This window comes from Solanum stenotomum, chromosome 3 (genome assembly GCF_019186545.1).
Source record: "Solanum stenotomum isolate F172 chromosome 3, ASM1918654v1, whole genome shotgun sequence".
NCBI classification, from domain to species: domain Eukaryota; kingdom Viridiplantae; phylum Streptophyta; class Magnoliopsida; order Solanales; family Solanaceae; genus Solanum; species Solanum stenotomum.
The window spans coordinates 2,147,416-2,169,428 of record NC_064284.1 but is presented as its reverse complement, the minus strand read 5'-3'; the positions used below and the strand labels follow the sequence as shown (position 1 = coordinate 2,169,428).

Sequence of the window (22,013 nt, the reverse complement as noted above, 5' to 3'; positions counted from 1 at the left end):
ATTGCGTCACGTGTCCCTATTTAGTCATCCGTTAGAGTGAAGGGTATATATGCTCTAGTTTTTTGACGGCAAGGGGCACCAATGTCGCAAAAATATGACGGGTATCTGCACATCATTTACAATAATTCGGGATATTTTTATTTTTTTTCTTTTATAAATTATTTTAAATATTAGACGACATTTTAATATTTTATATATAAGATTTAAAAATATATGAGCAAATATTAGAACAACTCTAACATTGTTTGAATTTTTTTTAAAAAAGACACAAAAAACAGAAATAAAAACTTTCTTTTCTTTTTATTGGTATTCTGGATTTCCTTTTCTTATTGGTTTTTATTATTTATTTATGTTCCTAATTAATATTTAAAAAATTGTTGATTTAAAGCTACATCTACACTAAAAAAATATTCTTAAGAATTATTGTGATTTTTCCAATAAACTCAACAGCAGAAATGTATTTTCCACAGAGAGACAACGACACGACAATAAATGTTTGTTCATTTAAAAACGTGTTCAATTTGTCTTCTTTTCTTTCTTTTTCCTGGAAATTAAAGTGGATTTAGTAAAAACTTCTCAAGTTGGCGACATAGAAACTATATGAGATTTTGTCAAACAAAATATTCATGACTAAATCAGGAAAAATATAACAAAATAAAATAATTTTCCAACATAGTAGTTAATATACTCTCCAATTTTAATCCTACATTCCTTTTAAATAGGTGTTCTACTTAAAATGGGAGTAATTAAGAGCATTTAAGCACCTATAATACATATTTATGGGAACTATTATTAAGAGGATTGTATAGGTCCTATAGGATACAAATTGGAATTAATATATCTAACATTTTCTTAGGGTATGACCTATAATACATATTTTATGGGAACTATTATTAAGAGGATTGTATTGGATACAAATTGGAATTAATATATCTAACACTTTCTTAGCTACCCTTTCATCACTAATTTTGAAAGCAGATTTTTTTAAAAATAAAATAATATTATTTGTTTATGAAATTTTATAAGCTTTTGAAAATGTTTTATTTTTGAAAATTTATCTTCAAAAGAATTCCAAGAAAATTGATCCTGAACATTTTTTTTTTATTTTTTTTTTTAGAATTTCACTTTCATTCACATAACTTGTTTTAAATCACAATTTTTTAAAAATAAATCTTAAATTTCATAATATATGTCACATAAATTGATAGGGAAGGAGTAACGCGAAAAGTACACGTCCAATTTTGATACATGTAATTTTTTTGTGTGTGGTACCTCATTTTCTTTTTAAAAAAATATATGTGAATTGATTTGGCTGAACTCAAAATTTTAAATTAGAAAGAAAAAAAATAATTGAAATATGTGATCTTAAAAAATTCAATATGTTTTTATAGCAATAAAATAATGACATTAAAAAGGAAACTGAAAATTTTAAATTATTTTTAAAATATAAAATATATTATTATTTTAAATAAAATGTCAATAAAGCAATTATCATATAATTTCTTATCCGGCCCATGAAAAGCTTATGGAAAAGTATAAGAAGGATTAAATATTGGAAAAGACAAAGCATACCTAAATCATGCCAGCTACTTACTATATGGTTAATTGTATTTTCCCCATTTGACTATTTCTCTACAGTAAGTGTGAACAGATTGATATCTTGCAATAATAATTAATCAAACAAAAGAGAGAATTTGCATTTTTCTCATGATAGTCAAAGTTAATTTCCGTCCACTTACTTTTTATGGTTGAATTAAAGTTCAAACAACATATAATATGATTATTGGAAAACTTTGGATAAAAAATTATAATAGGATCATACAATAGTCTTTTGCTAAGTAAATATTCAGATCCTGAAGAAATTATTGATATTATTAATTCCTTTTTTTTCAAAGGAAAAGAAAGAAAATTAAAACTCGAATTTAATAATATGTATCTGACACATTCATGGGATCTAGAAAAATTGGTTAATACTGTTGCAAGCTTTGGCTATACGGAATGTAAATATTTAATGGGTTAAGTGATATGCATTATTTGTTTGGATGGTATGTATACGTAACTTTTTCTTAATAAATGATCCGCTCAAAAGTTATTTGGGTTTAAATGAAGTTGGTTAAAATAGGTTAAAGAGTGAGTCATAATTTAATTTATTCTATTCTTACTACGTTTTAATCATTTTTTTGCTTTTTTATATATATTTTTTGAGTACTTAATAATTTTTTTATGATTATATATAATATCTCAAATAAAAAAAATATGTCTTGTAAATATTTTTAATAAATAACGTTTGTATACACTCAATTTGCATTAAATCTCACTTTATGAAATTACATTTAATATATTATTATGTTTTGTTTATTCAACGTAATGTTTCTTGTACTGTTTCCCTTCGTTATGATAGCTATTTTCTTTTATCCACCTAAACTTTGTATTATAATCTCATGATCAACTAATTACAATTGAATATACAACAAAAAATTTCTATAAATTATTAATTTAGATTCGCAGTTTGCATGTCATCATATGGTGGTTGTGGAAGGAGAATCCAGTTGCAAAATTAATGCAACGTGAATATAATATATATGGTTTTATATATGTCGTATTTAACAAATTCAATTGATAACTACTTGGGAGGAGACTTACGAATTTCTCCTTAATAGAAGCGAAAGTGTTGATTCATATTATCGATCGTCAGAAATGCTCATACAAAGTGAATGATCTCCCTTTGATTATTACTCAAATGAGCCAATTGTATATCGGTAACTGGTAAGGATATATATATATACATGAGTTACTTTCATAATAAAGGGTGTATCAGCTCTAAATGACAAAATTAAGTATATCAAGTCATTTTCCCTACCAGCAATAGATGCAGGGCGTTTCCTTATGTTTTGGTCTTATGGATAGTGGACCCTTGCCGTCATCCCTTATATATGGATGAATCGACCTAATAAATATTTCCAAAGTTGTTGCATATATACATTAAGTTTTAACCATCATGATCTTCGATTAAAAATATATATTTTTGAATTACTTAATATATATCAACGGGATCTGGAGAATCTTCGTAGCTCAGTTGGTTGGATATCGAAACTCTCACCTTGTTAGTGAGGGTTTAATTTCCCACGTTGTACTGCTTTCAGCATGGTCAATCGAATTTTCATAAAAAGAAGTACTGGTCCAATTTTCCGACTAATTAATCATAAAGTATCTTGATTAGCTTCCCTAAATGCAAATTAGGAATTCCTCGTAAGTGATACGTACTTAGAAGTTTCCTATTTTTAGCTTAGCATGCTTTAGCCAACATACCATTTGACGTACGTAATTAATATTATATGTTTAAGCAACTTGCTCTGTCAAATCATTTTATTTTAATAATTTAATTTGGTGATTTGTTATACCAAACAACATCAATCTTTTTCTTTTTCCTTGAAGCAGTCAATATTTCATTTCTGAAAATTAAATTAGGGTAGCTAAACTTGGTGGGTTCCCCAAATTACTTTCACCTTCTGGATTCCATTAATCTCCATATATACAATTAAGTATTCATCTTTTTTCTTTCTGAACAAAGTAAGTAATTCACAACTGAGATTAATATTTGAACCGGAAAACCGCATGCACCCTGTACCTTGTCTTTTTTCAATTTCTAAATGTTTTTTCTCTAATTATTTAAAAAATCATCAATTCCTACAAGCACCTCAAATTATTATTAATATTAATAATTCATATTTAAATATTTAATAAGTCACTTTATATAACATTTGTACCAAGTTACTAAATTTACACGAACCTGTAGTCAAACCTCTAGATCCATCCCAAAATCAGGTATACTTTAAAAAATAAAATAATACAACCATGCACATAATTACAAACATGCATGCACATAAAAAAAAACAATAATTGGAGTAGTAGCTAATGTCTATATAGTAGAAGAATCGTGACATGGAATTAGTATTACGTAATTTCGAGGAAGAAGGTATAGAATTATATATTTTAATTTGACCATCACCAACTCAAAAGCCCTGTACAGTGAAGCATCTTTTTTCAGGCTGACGATGCCTTCATGTTTGAATTCAAAAAATAGGGCAGTTTTGCTCTTTAAAATTGCTAGTTGTACTATATTATTGTTAATAATAATTTCAAGACCACCAAATTGACATCCATTAAAAAAAGAGTATTCTATAAAAAAAAATGAATCATGAAAGATAGCGTCATAAAAAATATATTATTGAGGTATATATAGATAGTAATTAGTACTTATTACCTAATTGATTGTTGCCGGATTGTCATTTTAAATGTAACATAATTTTAGTTTATTTTATTTTATTTGTAATTATCTCTAGTTTAAAATTATAGTTATGACAAACTAGATATTTGTGGAATAGTTGAACTGATGTGACAATGATGTGTCATTTCCCCCCTCCATTTTTTTTTTTTTAATTATATAGTGAGTTATATTCAATGGTGGATCGAGATTTGAATTTGGAAAAACTAACATCAAAATTAGGAAAAATTTAGAAATTTTAATTTACCATTATAACTCGACCTAAAATTTTGCAGAGCTCGTATTTTATTTTTAGGTATCTAATAGCTCAAATACATTTTTTTTTTTTGGTATTTTGTGATAACAATATAATGTAGATTAAAATTTGTGTATCCTCATGCTCATACTTGTAAATTATCATTTGTTATTCTTCTTTGCTTTATTCATTGTATTTTAAAGTTCAAATATGTTAGTAATCAACAATAACTTACTTTATGCACAAGTAATTTTAACTCATACATTTTAACTTGTCCAAATTCAATCTAACTCATCCATTTTATCCTCTGATATAATCTACGTATAATTTCAACATTAGCAAGTGGAAAGATGTAATCAATAAAATTAAGAAATGGAGAAATGAAAATTTTATAAATGACAAATATGAGACTAATATTTTCAAGTTGTAGCAGTAGAATATAACTTTCAAGTTGTAACATTAAAAAATTTCAGGTTGTAACATTTTATTAATTTTTTTTTAAAAGTAATTGTAAAAATCTGTTTTGAAAAAAATAAAAAGATAAAAAAGGAAAATAAAACGATTTTGAATAAAAAAAACCCGGAAATAGGAGTATTAATTAAATTTGAATTGATTGACGATAATTTTTAATTAGCATAAATTAAGGAGATTCAAACTGATTAGGACTATTTATCTTCCTTAATTCACTCTAATTTGTAAAAATTAATTAAAAAAATTGATTTTATTCATTTTCTTCAACGTTTCTCTCTTCATTTTTTTTCCCGAATTCTTGCCAGTGACAAGTAAATTCAATTTTTTTTGTTTGAAAAATCTTCATTTTATTGTGATGGACGACTCCTTATCTATATTAATTAAATATGGTGGAAGATGGGATCCTTCATGTTAATATTGTTTATGATTTATTGTTTGTATTTGTATATTACTAAAATGTAAAAAAAAACAAAAAAAAAAAAAGCAATGAAACTGTAAAGCACATTTTGTAATTTTATTTCTGTTTACTATATTTAAGTTGTGATGTTTTTTGTATAAACCATCCATTTAGTTCATAATACGTACTAATTTATGTGAAACTGTAATTAATGACATTCTATGATTTTGTTGGTACGTTTTTGTTTTTTTTTTTAGTTATTTTGTATACTGACTATACCATGATTTCGTGCGAAATTGGCTTAATCTATGAATGATTTGATTATAAATGTATAGAATATTAATAGTTTTATCGTTGTAAAGTTATGAAATTTGTAGAAAAAAAATTATGAAATTTGTTGTAACATTGTTATGAAACCGAAATTTCTTTAGTCAATTTGATAATAATAATGAGATGAATTCGGTATGCAGATTTAAATTAATATATGGATTACTGTTTTTTTTTCTGAAAATATAAATAAAATGTATAAGCTGAAATGAATTTGGTAGAGTAACTGGAATGATATTGGTATGAAAAATATATTTATTTTTGTGTAAAAATTTGAGTAAGAAGTATGATGATTTGTATAAAAAGTGTATTAAGTCGGTATGAAATGTGAAATGTTTTATATAATGTGTTTTATGGTATGAACTCTTGTATACTGTTTGGAAATGATATTTGTATGAATAGGTAATGACGATTGTGTGTAATTTTGTGTGAGTAGAATGAAATGGGTATGAAAAATTAATCAGTATTGTGTAAAAAAAAAAATGAGTAAGAAGTATGATTATTTGTATGAAATGTGTATTAAGTTGGTATGAAATGTGAAATGTTATTTTTTTATGAAATCTGTTTTATGTATGAATTCTGGTATACAGTCTGAATGATATTTGTATGAATAAGTAATGTGTGTGTAATTTTTGTGTGAGTAGAATGAAGTTGTGGATTAAATTTGTATTATCTTTGGTATGAAAAGTTAATATAAATACTGCATATTTATAATTGCTCTGTAGTATGTAAGACTAACTATTTTTTTTTTAATGAAACAGGGAAATATGTTGATTTTCAGATGGAGGGAATTATCTATGAATCTTCTAGTCTGTATAGTGGTCTAGTAAGTGCGATAAAATCGCAGCTTATGATAGATGTTAATATTAATGATATAGAGATAAAATATATAGTTAGTGATCGATATCCACATGTTAGTATAAAATATATAAAAATATATATTTTATTTTATCTTTTAGACTCATGTTTTGTTTTGATATGAAACAAAATTTGTATGAAATGCATTACAGCTAAGTGTTTAATATATTGTTCATGTTTTATACAAGATTCATTCATTAATCATACAAATTGCATACTGCTGGAAATAAAATTCATTCCAGTTTAATATATAAGATAGTGTTCATATTAGTGATAATTATATAAGGTAATTATGGTATACATTTGGTATCCTAATAGCAGTTGATATTATTTAATATAAGTTTACATGAGTATTAATTTGGTATCGAACTGGTGTTCTACTCTAAATCAAAATAAAACAAGATGTAATTAATGTTCGTGCAAAAGTTAATGATCGTTGTTTTAGATTGTCAGATTCGTTTCTTCCAGTATTTATACAAATTGTATACCAATTTCATACATCTTTAAAGTACTTAATCCATGTTTGTTAAGAGAATATAATTTACAATTAGTAATAATTTGGTATTCATTAGGTGTCCAACTTGAATAAATATAAAATAAGATGTAATTGAGGTTGTTACAAAATACAATGATCACTATTTTATATTGACATAATCATATCTTCAAGGTATTTATACAGGTTGGATACCAACTTCATTCATTTTTTATTTTTTTTGTGTTAGAATATGAAGTAAAAAAAAATCAATCATGAATGAATTTGGATGTCATGAGTGTACAGTTTGGATACCAATTATAAGACAAAGTTGGTTCATGAACTATAAATTGGTATTCTTTTTGTTTCTAGTTAGTAATACACAGTAATATCAGTAAGTTTAAATGTTGAATCCAATTGGTATGCAGTCTGTATATTACTAAAATCCTGAAATTATAATAGTCAATCAGTAATTCATATGTAGATAGTATTTTAGTAGAATAAAATAGTGGATATTATATATCATCAAATACCGAAACACAAAAATATTGTTCAAAAGTTAAAAAAAAAAACATGTAAATTTAAAAAGTAGAAGGTGCAATCAACTATCTCAAAAAAAATATTTGTGGTCTTGGTGTAGGATAATTGCTAGTATTCGGAGCATGTTCTTTTGCTATGCGAGGTCCATCAAATTTGCTAGTAACCGTGCCAGTTACTTCACTCTCACTGATCGCGCCATCCTCATTCTTTGTTTTTCATAATGCCGGCATACCTTTGACGATGGTACTTTACATCGATATCAATAGAACGCATATCAAAAACACCATTACTATGTATTCAGCAAATAGACATGTATACAAACCATAATCACTAGAATTTTTTTTTTAAAAAAATCATTTTAAGAAATAAATTAAGTTAACTTTTCTGATGAAATCAGTAAAGCATAGAAATACATACTATCTTCTTGTTGAGGCACATGCATCATATGAATAATGTGAAAATAAATTAAATATAGTATTTACCCTAACAATTTTTTTGCCTTTTTTGGATATTGGAATTTTTTATTCCTTCTACATTTGTTGCTTTTTTTTCTTTTTTATTTCACTAACAAAATTAGAATCAGAAGAGGTTTCTACAATTTTTCCCTTCCTCTTCTTTCCCTTTTGATTTGCCGAACTCACCTTTTTCTTTGCTTCATTTTTTTCTCCTTTTGATCCTTCAAGTGAGAGGAACCACCCTTTGCCGGAGTTTCAACATTTTTTGGCGGCGGGATTTGAGTCAATATGTTAAAAGTTGGAGCATGTACTTCATCCGTAGAAGTTCCTTCAACTAATAGAGGACTCTTTCGAGGCGTTACAATGGTTTCCTTCGACATGATGATGAGAAACGAAACGAGAGGGGTGATTGTGAAGTTGGGGCGGTGGGGTGGTGAGAAAGATGGGAGGGACGATTATGAATGTGGGGTAGTGGGGTGGTGGCGTGTAGTATTGGATAGGCGTGGGGTGATGGCGTGTAGTATTGGATAGGCGTGGGGTGGTGGCGTGTAGTATTGGATAGGCGTGGGGTGGTGGGATTAACATATGGGAGATTTGGAGTGTAACGGTAATCAAGGAACTCTAATCAATGTAAATCCCTAAATTTGTGTAACTGATAATTTATGTTTTAAAAAAGGAACTGCAATCAAATTAATTAACTATTAATAATATAAAAATATAAAGAGATTAATCATTTAATAAATTAAATTGTAATTGATTTTTAAATAAACTTAAATTTAATTAATATGTTATAACCCGTAAATAAACTGTTATAAGTAAGAATTTTTTAAAAATATGTTTAAATCCGTAATATTATCTCTTAAATGTGTATATGGTATGATTTTTTCAAAAATAAAATATCAAAAGAAAAATAAATACAATAGTAAAGTACTCCCTTTATTTCATTTAAGTGATTGTTTTTCTAAAAGAAATATTTAGGTGAATTTTTAGGCTTCTTTTGTTCAAAAGAATTAAATTGGTCAAACTTCAGGATGAATGTTTGAACTTTTTTTTTATATTTACCCTTCTCTTTACTGAAGTTTTATATTTTTTTAAAGTGATAAATTGTATTACTTTTAATTAAAATAACTTGAGAATCAATAAAAGAACAATATAGGAAAATATGATTTAAATTGTGTCCTTTTTTCTTAATAGGTATGAGAGATAAATTGTACTACTACTTTTAATTAGAATAACTTGAGAATAAACAAAAAAATAATAGTGAAAACTATGATTTAAATTGTGTCATTTCTTTCTTAATAGGTATACATTGACTCATAAAGCCACTTAATATTCGTTAATAGATATGCATTGACTCACAAATTCAATAATATGTATCGACTCACAAATGTAATTAATATTCCTTAGTAGATACAAATTGGCTCACAAGATCACCTAAAATCCGTTAATAGTATGCATTGACTCATAAATTTACTTAAGAGTATTTCTTAATAATTCAGTTAATGTGAAATAGAAATTCGTTGATATGAAATGGCGGAAATATGTACCACCCAACTTTTGTCACCTGTCCCCCTATTTTAATATAAATATCCACTAACTTTTCTGGACTCATACGCCCATTCTTCACAACCAGAAGAGCGTGAGACCCTTTCTGTTACAAAAAGAAAACTCAGTTGGAAAACAGAAAATCGTCTCCATCATACGAGCTCAGAATTTATTTCCGTATGAAAAATATCGTTTCTCTGCTCTGTTTTTGTGTATTCTAATTGTTAATTTCTGGAATCGAGCGTTAAATTAGTGTTAAATCGGGCGAAAATGGAAGGTGAGAAAGTAAATGGGGGACCGAGGAGGTTGGGGAGTAGTAGGAGTAGTTTGAGCAGAACGATGAGTAGAAGCAGAAGCAGAGCAAGTTGGATGGTAGAAGATGTGTTCAATCCAATGCCGAGTAGAAGAAGTACTCGTGGAGAAGAAGATGAAGAAGCACTCACATGGGCTGCGTTAGAGAGATTGCCGACTTACGATCGATTGAGAAAGACGGTACTTAAATCGTTCGCCGAGAGTGAGAATCAAGGGAATAGAAAAGTTGTTCATAAGGAGGTTGATGTTCGGAATCTGGGAATCAATGAACGCCAAGAGTTTATTGATCGTTTTTTCAGAGTTGCAGAGGAAGATAATGAAAAGTTTCTCAGAAAGTTCAGAAATCGAATCGACAAGTAAGTTAATAGTATTAATGAAATTTTACTTGCAGAGCCAAAAATTCTAATGAATTCATACTTTTTGAATAACGTTTTGATCACTATACTAAGGTATCGTTTAGTTCGTGGACCAAATTATTTCAGAATTGTAGTCCTGAGATCTTACTAATTTATTCTATCCGAAAGATGAGATAAAATAATATCAAGTTGAATAAGTTTATGTTATATAAATTTAATTTCAAACTTATAAATTTATAGAGGATTTTGTTTTCAACTTATTATTCATAACATGATTTTTTATGTTAGGAATTTAATTAAACCCCATCATTGCGTGTGCTATATATGTTGGTGAAGGGATCATGATTATAAATTTGTAATTGTAGCAAGAGAGTTTTATGTTGGGTAATAATGTTTCTTATGTGGGTGGGATGAGTTGGTGTAAACATTTTTGTTATTGAAGTGTCTTAGGTGTAATTATTATAAGAATAAGTCAAGTATACAACGACTACAAATGATCATGTACACATTTTATTCTTCAATATCTTATCGTGAGCACTATTTCAAATCATATACATGTGCGTATGCATCACAAATTCACAATATGCAACTTGCTCTTACCAAACACTTTCTTTTTCTTTTTGTCTTTTGAACTCATGTAAAGCCAAAATGCTTTACTATTATTTAGAACTTAACAAATCCAAAACAGTGTAGTTGAACCGCTCTATCCACTAACAAATTCAATCCATGTTAAATTATAGGGAATTAGTTCGATTTTATCTAGAAAATCTTAGTAACTTAGTTGATTGACTATCTGAACTTTCATGAAATTTGATTCCTTGCCCACTCTAATATAATAATAATAATAAAAAAGGTTGGATTTTATGTTGAAGTGAAAACAAAGGAAAAGTTAAAAGTAGAAACGGGCGGACCTTGTCGTGCAGCTTTTCATAACCATTTTAAAAATAAAAGTTAATCACATAAATCCGTAGCAAAAGTCAAAACTATCTTAATGCCCAAAACGTTCTCTCCACCCTACGTGTATTATGTGACAAACAATCGAAACCAAAAAACTTCGTTCAACTACTTTATGAACTAATTTTAGAACAGGTCCACTTATATAATAATATAAAATTAACTTATATCCATTGTTAACTGTAATTCAATAAATCTGTTATAGCAGGTAACTTATCTTATATTCAATGGTTGCAGAGTTGGAATTACCCTTCCTACAGTAGAAGTTCGTTACGAACATTTAACAATAGAAGCTGATTGCCATATCGGCGACAGAGCTCTTCCCTCGCTGCCTAACGCTGCCAGAAACATTGCAGAATCAGCTTTGAGTTGTGTTGGACTTAATTTGGCTGAGAAAACTAAACTTACCATTCTTAAAGATGCTTCTGGAATAATTAAGCCCTCTAGGATGACCCTTCTATTAGGTCCACCATCTTCTGGGAAAACCACCCTTCTCTTGGCTTTGGCTGGAAAATTAGACCCTAGCTTAAAGGTCAGTTACACTTCTCATACTAATTCACATGTTACAAGGAACAACGATAACATACTCAGTAAAACATTATACGAGCATGTTAATTATGGAACAGGTTAAAGGAGAAATCACATACAATGGGCACGGGCTAAAGGAATTTGTACCCCAGAAAACATCAGCATACATTAGTCAAAATGATGTTCATGTTGCTGAAATGACTGTTAAAGAAACTCTTGATTTCTCTGCTAGATGCCAAGGAGTTGGCTCTCGTTATGGTACTTCAATTTTCCACTTATCGCATTATTTTCGATTAATTGTTTTTATAATTATTTAATATAAGCTATATATTTAAATTCGTAGAACTTCTAACGGAGCTTGCAAGGAGAGAAAGAGATGCTGGAATCTTCCCGGAGGCTGAAATTGATCTTTTCATGAAGGTAATTGACCTCTTATTAGCTACTTATAAGTAACTATGATACATTTTCTTGTTTTAATATTTACTAACATTGTGATGTTCCTTTTAATGTTTAATTTAGGCAACTGCTGTGGAGGGACTTGAAAGCAGCCTTATCACTGATTACACCCTCAGGGTAAGTGAGACTGAGACCCTACCAGCCACTTATTAATTTCTTTATAGGAAGTGGGCATTTACTTACAACTTATAATTGACTTTTGAAAATATTTGGTGTTGATGTGTCTGAACGAACCACTTTCCTTTTTCCTCCCACCTTTTCTATAACTAAAATCATTTTCTGTAGGTCAAATTTCTCTACTCACCGACTCTTTTGTTCAGATGTACAGATTCCTTTGAGATTTGAAAAGAAATAAAGATTTTTTAGGAACTTATTATTTGTGGTGTAGTAGAAATTTTAATTTGTTAGGTAAACAAACACAACGTAGCATTAGTTGCTGAACTAAAAGAAAAACTGTGCAGATTTTGGGGCTTGATGTGTGTCGGGACACAATTGTTGGGGATGAAATGATACGTGGCATTTCTGGTGGCCAGAAGAAGCGTGTCACTACAGGTTCAATTCTTTACCACCTTAAATTATCTGCAATAACAAATAAACAAACTCCATCTGGAAAATATATGTTAATAACTTGTTATAACAAATTAAATTATACCAATTGCAACGATAGTTATATAACTTGTTTAAACACATGTCCTTCCGTGATTTTTAAAATTTTAATATTTTTGCAATAATCAATTTTATAATGAAAAATAATACGGAGTACTCATTTTTCATAAAGCTTACTTTAACCAAATAATGATACTGTTGACTTAATAATATGAAAGGAGTAAGACTACCAACCACACCTCTCACATAGCTCTGTGCTACTTTATAATTTTAATGCACTTTAATTTTTCGTTGGGTGACCACCAAAATGGCTACTTCACCTAACATCATTGGACTATATTACCTTCTAAAATAAAAATAGTGTCTTACTCCCGTTGCCTTATTTTCACTGTTGTTTGGCTTTAGAAAGTTATTTCAATTTAGTTGTCGTTTTAGGAATTCAAGATTAAAATTGACAATTCTTTTCAATTACTCCATATCCTTTTTTAAAAAAAATCAATTACTCTATATCCTTAACATTAAGAAAGTTTTCTTTTTATACTTAATTTTATTATTCTTTAATGAACGCACAAAGAAATAAAAATGGGACAGAGAGTAATTAAGACAACTTTGTCTATATACAAAGCGTATAGGCGTCGCATAGAGTGATATACGCAAATAAAACGTGTTTAATAAGATAAATAAGTTGAAAAGTATCTTAATATGTTATTACAAGAAAAAAAAAAAACTAAGTCTGCTTGGTACGGTCGAAAGTTCTCTTTTAGTATCAAAAGTTTTTATCATTTTTCTTTTAAAACAAAATAAACTTGTTTATAATATCACTTTTAATCTCATCAACACATTTATCAACAATCTTATTTTATTATTGCTTTGATTAATTGTTGTCTCATAACAAAAACTCGGAAGAAGAATAATGGGCTTGATGATGCAGGGGAGATGATTGTTGGGCCAACAAAAACACTATTTATGGACGAGATATCTACTGGACTGGATAGCTCAACTACATTTCAGATTGTGAAATGCTTACAGCAGATTGTACATCTTACAGAGGCCACCATCTTGATGTCTCTCCTCCAGCCTGCTCCTGAGACATTCGATCTTTTTGACGATATCATTCTCTTATCTGAAGGCCAGATTGTTTACCAAGGCCCACGTGAACATGTACTCGAATTCTTCGAAACATGTGGTTTTAAATGTCCAGAAAGAAAAGGCACTGCTGATTTCTTGCAAGAGGTAATCATCAAATGACTTTGGGTGTATGTCGGATCATCCAAAAGATATGTCTTTTTGAATTATGCCACATGGGTGCAACAACATTTTTGAAGGTTTCGAGCAACATAGCTCATAATAAAAGGAATTGTTAACTTGAAAAATAAAACAGACAATCTGCTATAACAAATTACGTTGTACTGCATATTTGAATCCCATTTTGTATTTGCAACATAATCTGACATGTAATTTGTTGCATAGGTTACATCAAAGAAGGATCAAGAGCAGTACTGGGTGAATAAACATAAGCCATACCAGTACATATCAGTAACTGAATTTGCAAAGAGATTCAAGCGCTTCCATGTTGGCTTACGTATAGAAAATGAGCTATCAGTTCCTTATGACAAAACAAGAAGTCACCCAGCTGCTTTAATATTCAAGAAGTACACTGTCCCTACATTAGAGCTTCTTAAGACAAACTTTGATAAAGAATGGCTTTTGATCAAGAGGAACTCTTTTGTTTACATTTTCAAGACTGTTCAAATAGTTATCGTCGCACTCATTGCATCAACTGTGTTCTTGAGGACCAAAATGCACCATGTAACTGAAGATGACGGTGGTGTCTATGTCGGTGCCCTCATATTTGGAATGGTCATCAATATGTTCAATGGTTTCTCTGAACTCTCACTCATCATACAAAGGCTTCCTGTTTTCTACAAGCATAGGGACCTTCTTTTCCATCCACCTTGGACTTTCACTTTACCAACTGTGCTCCTAAAGGTTCCAATTTCTGTGCTTGAGACTATTGTGTGGATGGTCATGACATATTATACCATTGGTTTTGCCCCCGAAGCTAGCAGGTAATTCAATAATCATTTCAAAGTACATTTCAATTTGTATATTTGAATCTCAGAAAAAGATGTCAAATGTACAACTTATCTTAAAAGACAAGCCAAGCGCGCAACACTACAAAATAGTTAAATAGATGCTTTGGTAGATTGACATGAGAAATTTGCGTACCTTGACGGAGTATTGAATTTGACTTTACTGCTATTATCCCTTGCCCAGGTTCTTCAAGCAATCACTGTTGGTTTTTCTGATCCAACAAATGGCTGCTGGATTATTTAGGCTCACTGCAGGAGTTTGTAGGACTATGATTATTGCAAATACTGGTGGAGCACTCACGCTCCTTCTTGTGTTCCTATTGGGTGGTTTCATCCTGCCTAGAGGTAAGTTCAAGAACATTAACATGTAGAAGATAACACCATTTGTTTTCTATTTGTTACCGAGTAAAAAAATTGCAGCCAGAAAATAGTAATATAAATGCTTAATTCTTTTTAGGGGATTGTTTACAAGTTTTAATCACTGACAAAGTTCTGGCTTAATTGTAACAGGTTCAATTCCAGACTGGTGGCGATGGGGATTTTGGGTTTCACCTCTATCCTACGGGTTCAACGCCTTCACTGTAAATGAAATGTTTGCTCCAAGGTGGATGAACAGACCTGTAAGTTCGCTTCTACCTTCTCCTTGTCCTTTACCACCTCTCTTGACCATATTATCAAGTGAAACATGAGACTACTCCAGAGAGAAACAATGTGATTTATCGAAGTTCATAACCATATATAATCCATTCACAGGCCTCAGATGGAATTACTAGATTGGGTGTGCAAGTGATGAGAAACTTTGACGTTTTTGCTGAAAAAAGATGGTTTTGGATTGGTGCTGCTGCTCTTCTGGGGTTCACAATTCTCTTCAACGTTCTTTTCACCGTTGTTCTTATGTATCTCAGCCGTAAGTATTCACTCCTCAAAGTATAATGGGATTTTCTATTCAGTGCATTCTCTAAACTTATTAGATCTTTTGTCACCCTATCAGCTCTAAACAAGCCACAAGCTATATTATCCAAAGAGCAGGCCAGGGATATGGAAGCTGATCAAGAAGAAAGTAGGGACCCCCCTAGACTTAGAGTCAACAGGTCGAAGAGAGATGATCTCCCTCGATCCTTATCTGCAGCAGATGGAAACAGAACAAGTATGATCTTTAGCCCATCAATCACAGAATATGTTTAGGAAAAAACAAGTAACGCTTACAATAAAATTATTCTCTTGCAGGAGAAATGGAAATCCGACGAATGAGCAGTCGTACCGGCTCTACTGGTCTCCATAGAAATGAAGATGCAAATCTTGAGGCTGCAAATGGTGTTGCAGCAAAGAAAGGAATGATTCTGCCATTTACCCCACTGGCAATGTCCTTCGAGGATGTGAGCTACTTTGTTGACATGCCACCAGTAAGATTCGTATCCTTCCACTCATTTTCACCTAATTAGTTTGATAATTTATCACCATTGTAGCTCTTCAATCTCCTTATCAGGGAGTATTCTATGATTGAACTTGAACCTACTTAATGATTTTTTCAGGAAATGAGGGACCAAGGAGTAACAGAGGACAGACTTCAATTGCTTCGCGAAGTAACTGGTGCATTTAGGCCAGGCGTATTGACAGCACTGATGGGAGTCAGTGGAGCAGGAAAGACTACACTCATGGATGTTCTAGCTGGACGTAAGACTGGAGGCTACATTGAAGGTGATGTAAGAATATCCGGATTTCCAAAGAATCAAGAAACATTTGCCAGAGTTTCAGGATATTGTGAACAAACTGATATACACTCACCGCAAGTAACTATCCATGAATCTTTGTTATTTTCGGCTTTCCTCAGGCTCCCAAAAGAAGTCAGAAATGAAGATAAGATGGTATGGAGTAACTCCTCCTTATGTTATAATGTAACAATTTTACAGGAAAAATACTGAGTTTTTCTTTGAAAACCTTTTTCCAGGTTTTTGTGGATGAAGTAATGGATCTGGTTGAGCTAGACAATCTCAAGGATGCAATTGTAGGTCTACCAGGAGTTACTGGTTTGTCAACAGAACAAAGAAAAAGATTGACTATTGCAGTAGAGCTTGTTGCAAATCCTTCAATTATATTCATGGATGAACCGACTTCTGGTCTTGATGCAAGAGCAGCAGCTATTGTTATGAGAACTGTGAGAAACACAGTAGACACAGGGAGAACTGTCGTCTGCACAATACATCAACCAAGTATCGATATATTTGAAGCATTTGATGAGGTAAAATAAGTGATTTTCTTAACTTCCACACCATCCAGTCTGAAAAAGAAAGGTCTCTTAGCTCTGTAAGCCCCCTTTCTCTAATATGTGTTTTCTTCTGCACATCAGCTGCTTCTTATGAAAAGAGGTGGACAAGTAATCTATGCAGGCCCATTAGGTCGACATTCTCAGAAAATTATTGAGTATTTCGAGGTACTTACTGATTCTTGAACTATACATTCAAATAACTAAGAACCACCTCATATTTTGCTTATGAGTGTCAAAGGAAAGTGCACTAATTCAACTATCTAATGCAGGCAATTCCAGGAGTTCAAAAAATTAAAGAGAAGTATAATCCAGCTACCTGGATGCTAGAGGCAAGTTCAATTTCCACAGAAACTCGACTAGGAATGGATTTTGCTGAATACTACAGATCATCAGCTTTGCATCAGTAAGTAAAAATGAGTGAACTGCAAAATGTCTTTGGCACATTTGAAAAAAAACTAATGAAGTATGTTGCTTCATGCAGACGAAACAAGGCTCTTGTCAATGATTTGAGCACACCTCCTCCTGGAGCCAAAGACCTCAACTTTACCACACAATATTCCCAGCCCACATGGGGCCAGTTCAAGTCCTGCTTATGGAAACAATGGTGGACTTACTGGAGAAGTCCAGACTATAACCTTGTCAGATTCTTCTTTAGTCTGGCTGCAGCGCTAATGATAGGGACAATTTTCTGGAACGTTGGCAGTAAAATGTATCTACCTCTTATCTAAAATTAACCCACAGATTTCAAGGGGTTTTTTTAAACCAACAATCTAAAAGGTCGTTACTAACTCCATAAGTCTGTTTTTTTCTGTGTTACAGAGGGAGTAGCAGTGATCTAATGATAGTCATCGGGGCAATGTATGCAGCTGTACTGTTTGTTGGAATCAATAATTGTTCGACTGTACAACCAATTGTAGCCGTTGAAAGAACCGTCTTTTATAGAGAAAGGGCTGCTGGGATGTATTCAGCATTACCATATGCTATGGCACAGGTAAGCATCATCCAACTAAATTATAACAACATATTAAGCAGTCATATCTTTTTTACAGGACATTTTCTTATTCATTCTCAGTAATTGATGTAATACATTTGGCTTGCAGGTAATTGCAGAAATACCATACGTACTCATCCAAACAACATACTATACTCTCATAGTGTATGCTATGATCGGCTTTGAGTGGACGGCGGCTAAATTCTTCTGGTTCTTTTTTGTAACCTTCTTCTCCTTCCTATACTGGACATACTATGGAATGATGACTGTTTCCATCACACCGAACCACCAAGTAGCTGCGATCTTTGCTGCAGCATTCTATGCTCTCTTCAATCTTTTCTCCGGTTTCTTCATTCCCAGACCAGTAAGTCAAATGTTCTTTACAAGCATTCAAACATATAAATAATCTTGCACATAACAACAATACTAATATTTCTCATTAAAATCTCAGAGAATTCCCAAGTGGTGGATATGGTATTACTGGATCTGTCCAGTTGCATGGACTGTTTATGGTTGCATTGTATCACAGTATGGTGATGTGGAGGCTACTATCACAGTCCCAAATATGTCTCCAAACCCTATGATTAAGGACTACATTAAAGATCATTTCGGATACAATCCAGACTTCATGGCACCAGTTGCTGTGGTTTTGGTTGGTTTTGCAGTCTTTTTTGCCTTTATGTACTCTTACGCTATTAAGACATTGAACTTCCAAACAAGATAGATAGACATGGATAGTTACAAAAGCTTGTACATATTGCCTGAAGCCACCTCTTTTCTTCACAAAAGAATGTGGCAATTGTTATATATTATCTTTAAGAGACATAAAAAGGTTCATACACCTCTAGGTCTAGGATCTTTAGTATGTGTTTGTATTTAGGAGTTTTGCAGATAACTATTTCTATAGCACTGAGGAATATTCATTCTTGTAAGATTCAAGTGTAGTCTCCTCAGAATAGCACAAAAATGTAAGCAATGACTATGCTTCCACAGGGCAAAATGTAATTGTAAATTACTGATGCTTATATGCAATTAAGATTATTTTTTCTCTACTTCATGGAGTGTGTAATACATAATGTTCACAGGAAAAATCAGCATCCACAAAGTTGGTATTTTGATAATACAATTACTAATCCACACCCAAACAGACATGCACAATCCTTTCTTTTTCCTTATTGTTGAGGTGTTCTACTTGCCAACATTTCGGTAGTTGATTTATCGGATGATCACTCAATTAGGAGTAATTATTATCTCAGAAAGTTACTTTTTTTTATTGACAAAAATTAAAATCAAGAAAAGATAACTATGTGAAATAACTATGTTTATATTGAGAAATTTACTACTCCCATCGTTCACTTTTACTTGTCACTTTTGACATATCAAGAAAAGACAATGATATTTTTTCATGTTTACCCTCATTAGTTAATACTCTTTCTTCAAATCATTTTTCAAGACTTAATACGAAACATCATTTAATAGTGATAGTTTGATAAACTACATATATCAATACTCGTTTTCTTAATGAGTGTGCCAAGTCAAAATGAGACAAGTAAAAGTGACAGAATGAAGTATTTAACCACTTAAAATTTTGTTGTCCCCTTGACAAGGGTTCAAATACTTGGACACTTGTAACAAATATTTTTTTATAATTTTAGATTTATAGAAATTCATAAACTGTTAAATTATGAATTTGCGTCTATCACAAAAGCATCTTACCATAATGCGAAATATTAGGTCCAAAGATAAAGACAGGTTCCTTGTATTACCATGAAGACTCTGCCAGTGGAATTTCCTTCTTTCCATAAATCACTTTAGATGCGTCACAGTTCACACGTCACCTTTCAATTTCCATTAGCCTAATTTATTCCCCTTTAAACTTGTGAGATTAAATTTTATTTAGACATTTCAATTATATTTTGATAAAACACTTAAATAATGTGATATATTTTAAAAAATTAACTTATCTATACAAGTTCATGTTAAATTTTTGTGTTCATAATCCACATTAAATATAACAAAATTTGACACTAACAAAATATACTTATTTTTGACAAACTTTAAAAATTAAAATTGCTCAAAAATATACTCCCTTTATTTTACTTTATTTATCTAATTTTGTTTTATCATGAATCTTAAAAATAAATAAATTGTGTTTTAAATTAAAAATATGAAAAATGTATTAAAATGTTCTTTAATTTCATAATTTTAAATATGTCATTGTTTTTTATAAAAAAAAAATAGATAAAATAATATGTGATTAGGACAAACAAATTAAAACGGATAGAGTAGTATACAATCACTTTGAAGCTACTCAAACGTGGGAATAATTTTTGTCATTTTTCTTATGAAATTTACACGGTCTTGTCGCCGCATTTTCTTAGAATAAGCAAGCCCTCATAAGCAGATTTTTCTAGTATTTAACACTCTTTCTCTCTTTTCCCTTTCCTCAACAAAAACAAATTACTCTGTATTTCTTCTTCTTCTTCTCTCACAAATCACAATGTTCTCATTGAATGGAACCAATTTTTCGGTAAATAACATTCTTAGCCCAAACCCCATTTCTTGTTAGCTCTAAATCGTGGAATTCTTGATCAAATTTTATGATGAATTTCTTTGAATCTTCCATTTTCCAGATTACTCTTGCAAATGTTTGTCTGATCAGATTTTTGTTTTTGCAGAGCGATTCGCTATCTGGGGTTTCAAGATGTTTAATTCAGTCCCCGAAAAAGGTGTCTTTTCCTATGGTGGTGGCCTCTGTGACCCCAAATGGAAGACCGGCAGACCGGAATGTGAGTGTTTTAATGGAAAATACTTTGAAGGAGATGAAGGAAAATTCTCCAGTTATAGAGAAAGATTCTAAATCGACGGTCACTGGTGGAGTCGGCGATGTGTACGGCGAGGATAGTGCCACTGAAGATCAAACTATTACTCCTTGGAACTTCTCTGTTGCTAGGTGAAAAGATTCGATTTTTACGTTTTGTTTCGATATTTTCTATGCTCTCTATTAAAATTCCACATCATCTTGTCTAGTGCGGAGTGGACACAAATCAATAGTAATTTATTTTCGAGAAAATGTTTTTCAAAATATATGACCAATCGAACATGAGAAAATTGAAAAGCTTTTATACTGAACACACCCTGGTTTCTGAAATTTGGTTTTTCAATTTGTGTTGCTTTTTGTCACTAATCATATGAATCTGTTAAAAAATGATTATATTTTTTTGTTCTGGTCGGTTCTTATTATTTTCATTTTTATAATGCCACTTGATTGATTGTTTTTCTCCTGGTGTCTTTATATATTAGTTTAAAATTGTATCTTTCCATTTAAGCTCACCTGAAAATGATGTAATAGAATGGGATACTTGTTGATCTCCTTAATTTTTTGATGTTAAAAGAAAATGAGCATCATTGGTGAACCTGAGAAGTGTTTCTTCATTTGTATCCATTATGAACATGATTCTGTTCTTTGGTGAGCAGCGGATACTCATTGTTGCGTAATCCACACTACAACAAAGGGTTAGCTTTCAGCGAGAAAGAAAGGGATTCCCACTATTTACGTGGTCTTCTTCCTCCTGTGGTTTTTAATCATGAGCTTCAGGTTGTCCATGTTGTGTTTTTGCATAGCCTTAATTATGTCTCTTCCAGTCTTCCTCTTCCTGACCAAATGTAAGCTCTCTATTTAACTGCATTGTTGTGTCACTTCTTCTGTCAGGTTAAGAAATTGATGAACAATCTGCGTCAGTATGATGTACCACTGCAAAGGTACATGGCCATGATGGATCTTCAGGTAGTAGCACATAATGTATCTATGTAATGCTGATGATTAGTTGCTGCTTTCTGTTAAAGTTATACTTTAGTATTGTAAT

The 22,013-nt window shown here is 31.1% G+C and overlaps 2 protein-coding genes across 2 annotated transcripts in view; both read left to right on the top strand.

Annotated features, from left to right (window-relative positions):
• The first annotated feature begins 9,680 nt into the window (after positions 1-9,680).
• On the top strand, positions 9,681-19,199 carry LOC125857739 (ABC transporter G family member 35-like). Its single transcript, XM_049537366.1, has 21 exons — positions 9,681-10,253; positions 11,445-11,739; positions 11,834-11,993; positions 12,079-12,155; positions 12,255-12,308; positions 12,653-12,743; positions 13,729-14,030; positions 14,268-14,866; positions 15,075-15,235; positions 15,401-15,510; positions 15,644-15,797; positions 15,882-16,037; positions 16,118-16,293; positions 16,423-16,755; positions 16,839-17,129; positions 17,238-17,321; positions 17,426-17,559; positions 17,638-17,865; positions 17,976-18,147; positions 18,257-18,511; positions 18,599-19,199. The coding sequence occupies exons 1-21, from the start codon at positions 9,856-9,858 to the stop codon at positions 18,869-18,871; spliced, it is 4,503 nt and encodes a 1,500-aa protein (XP_049393323.1). The 5' UTR covers positions 9,681-9,855; the 3' UTR covers positions 18,872-19,199.
• Positions 19,200-20,541: 1,342 nt separating this feature from the next.
• LOC125857688 (NADP-dependent malic enzyme, chloroplastic-like) overlaps positions 20,542-22,013 on the top strand; it is a 9,699-nt gene continuing 8,227 nt past the window's right edge. Inside the window, exons 1-4 of the mRNA XM_049537300.1 lie at positions 20,542-20,677; positions 20,826-21,100; positions 21,625-21,745; positions 21,860-21,958. Coding sequence (XP_049393257.1) covers positions 20,648-20,677; positions 20,826-21,100; positions 21,625-21,745; positions 21,860-21,958 — 525 coding nt within the window. The 5' untranslated portion in view covers positions 20,542-20,647. The remainder of the gene's footprint in view (positions 20,678-20,825; positions 21,101-21,624; positions 21,746-21,859; positions 21,959-22,013) is intronic.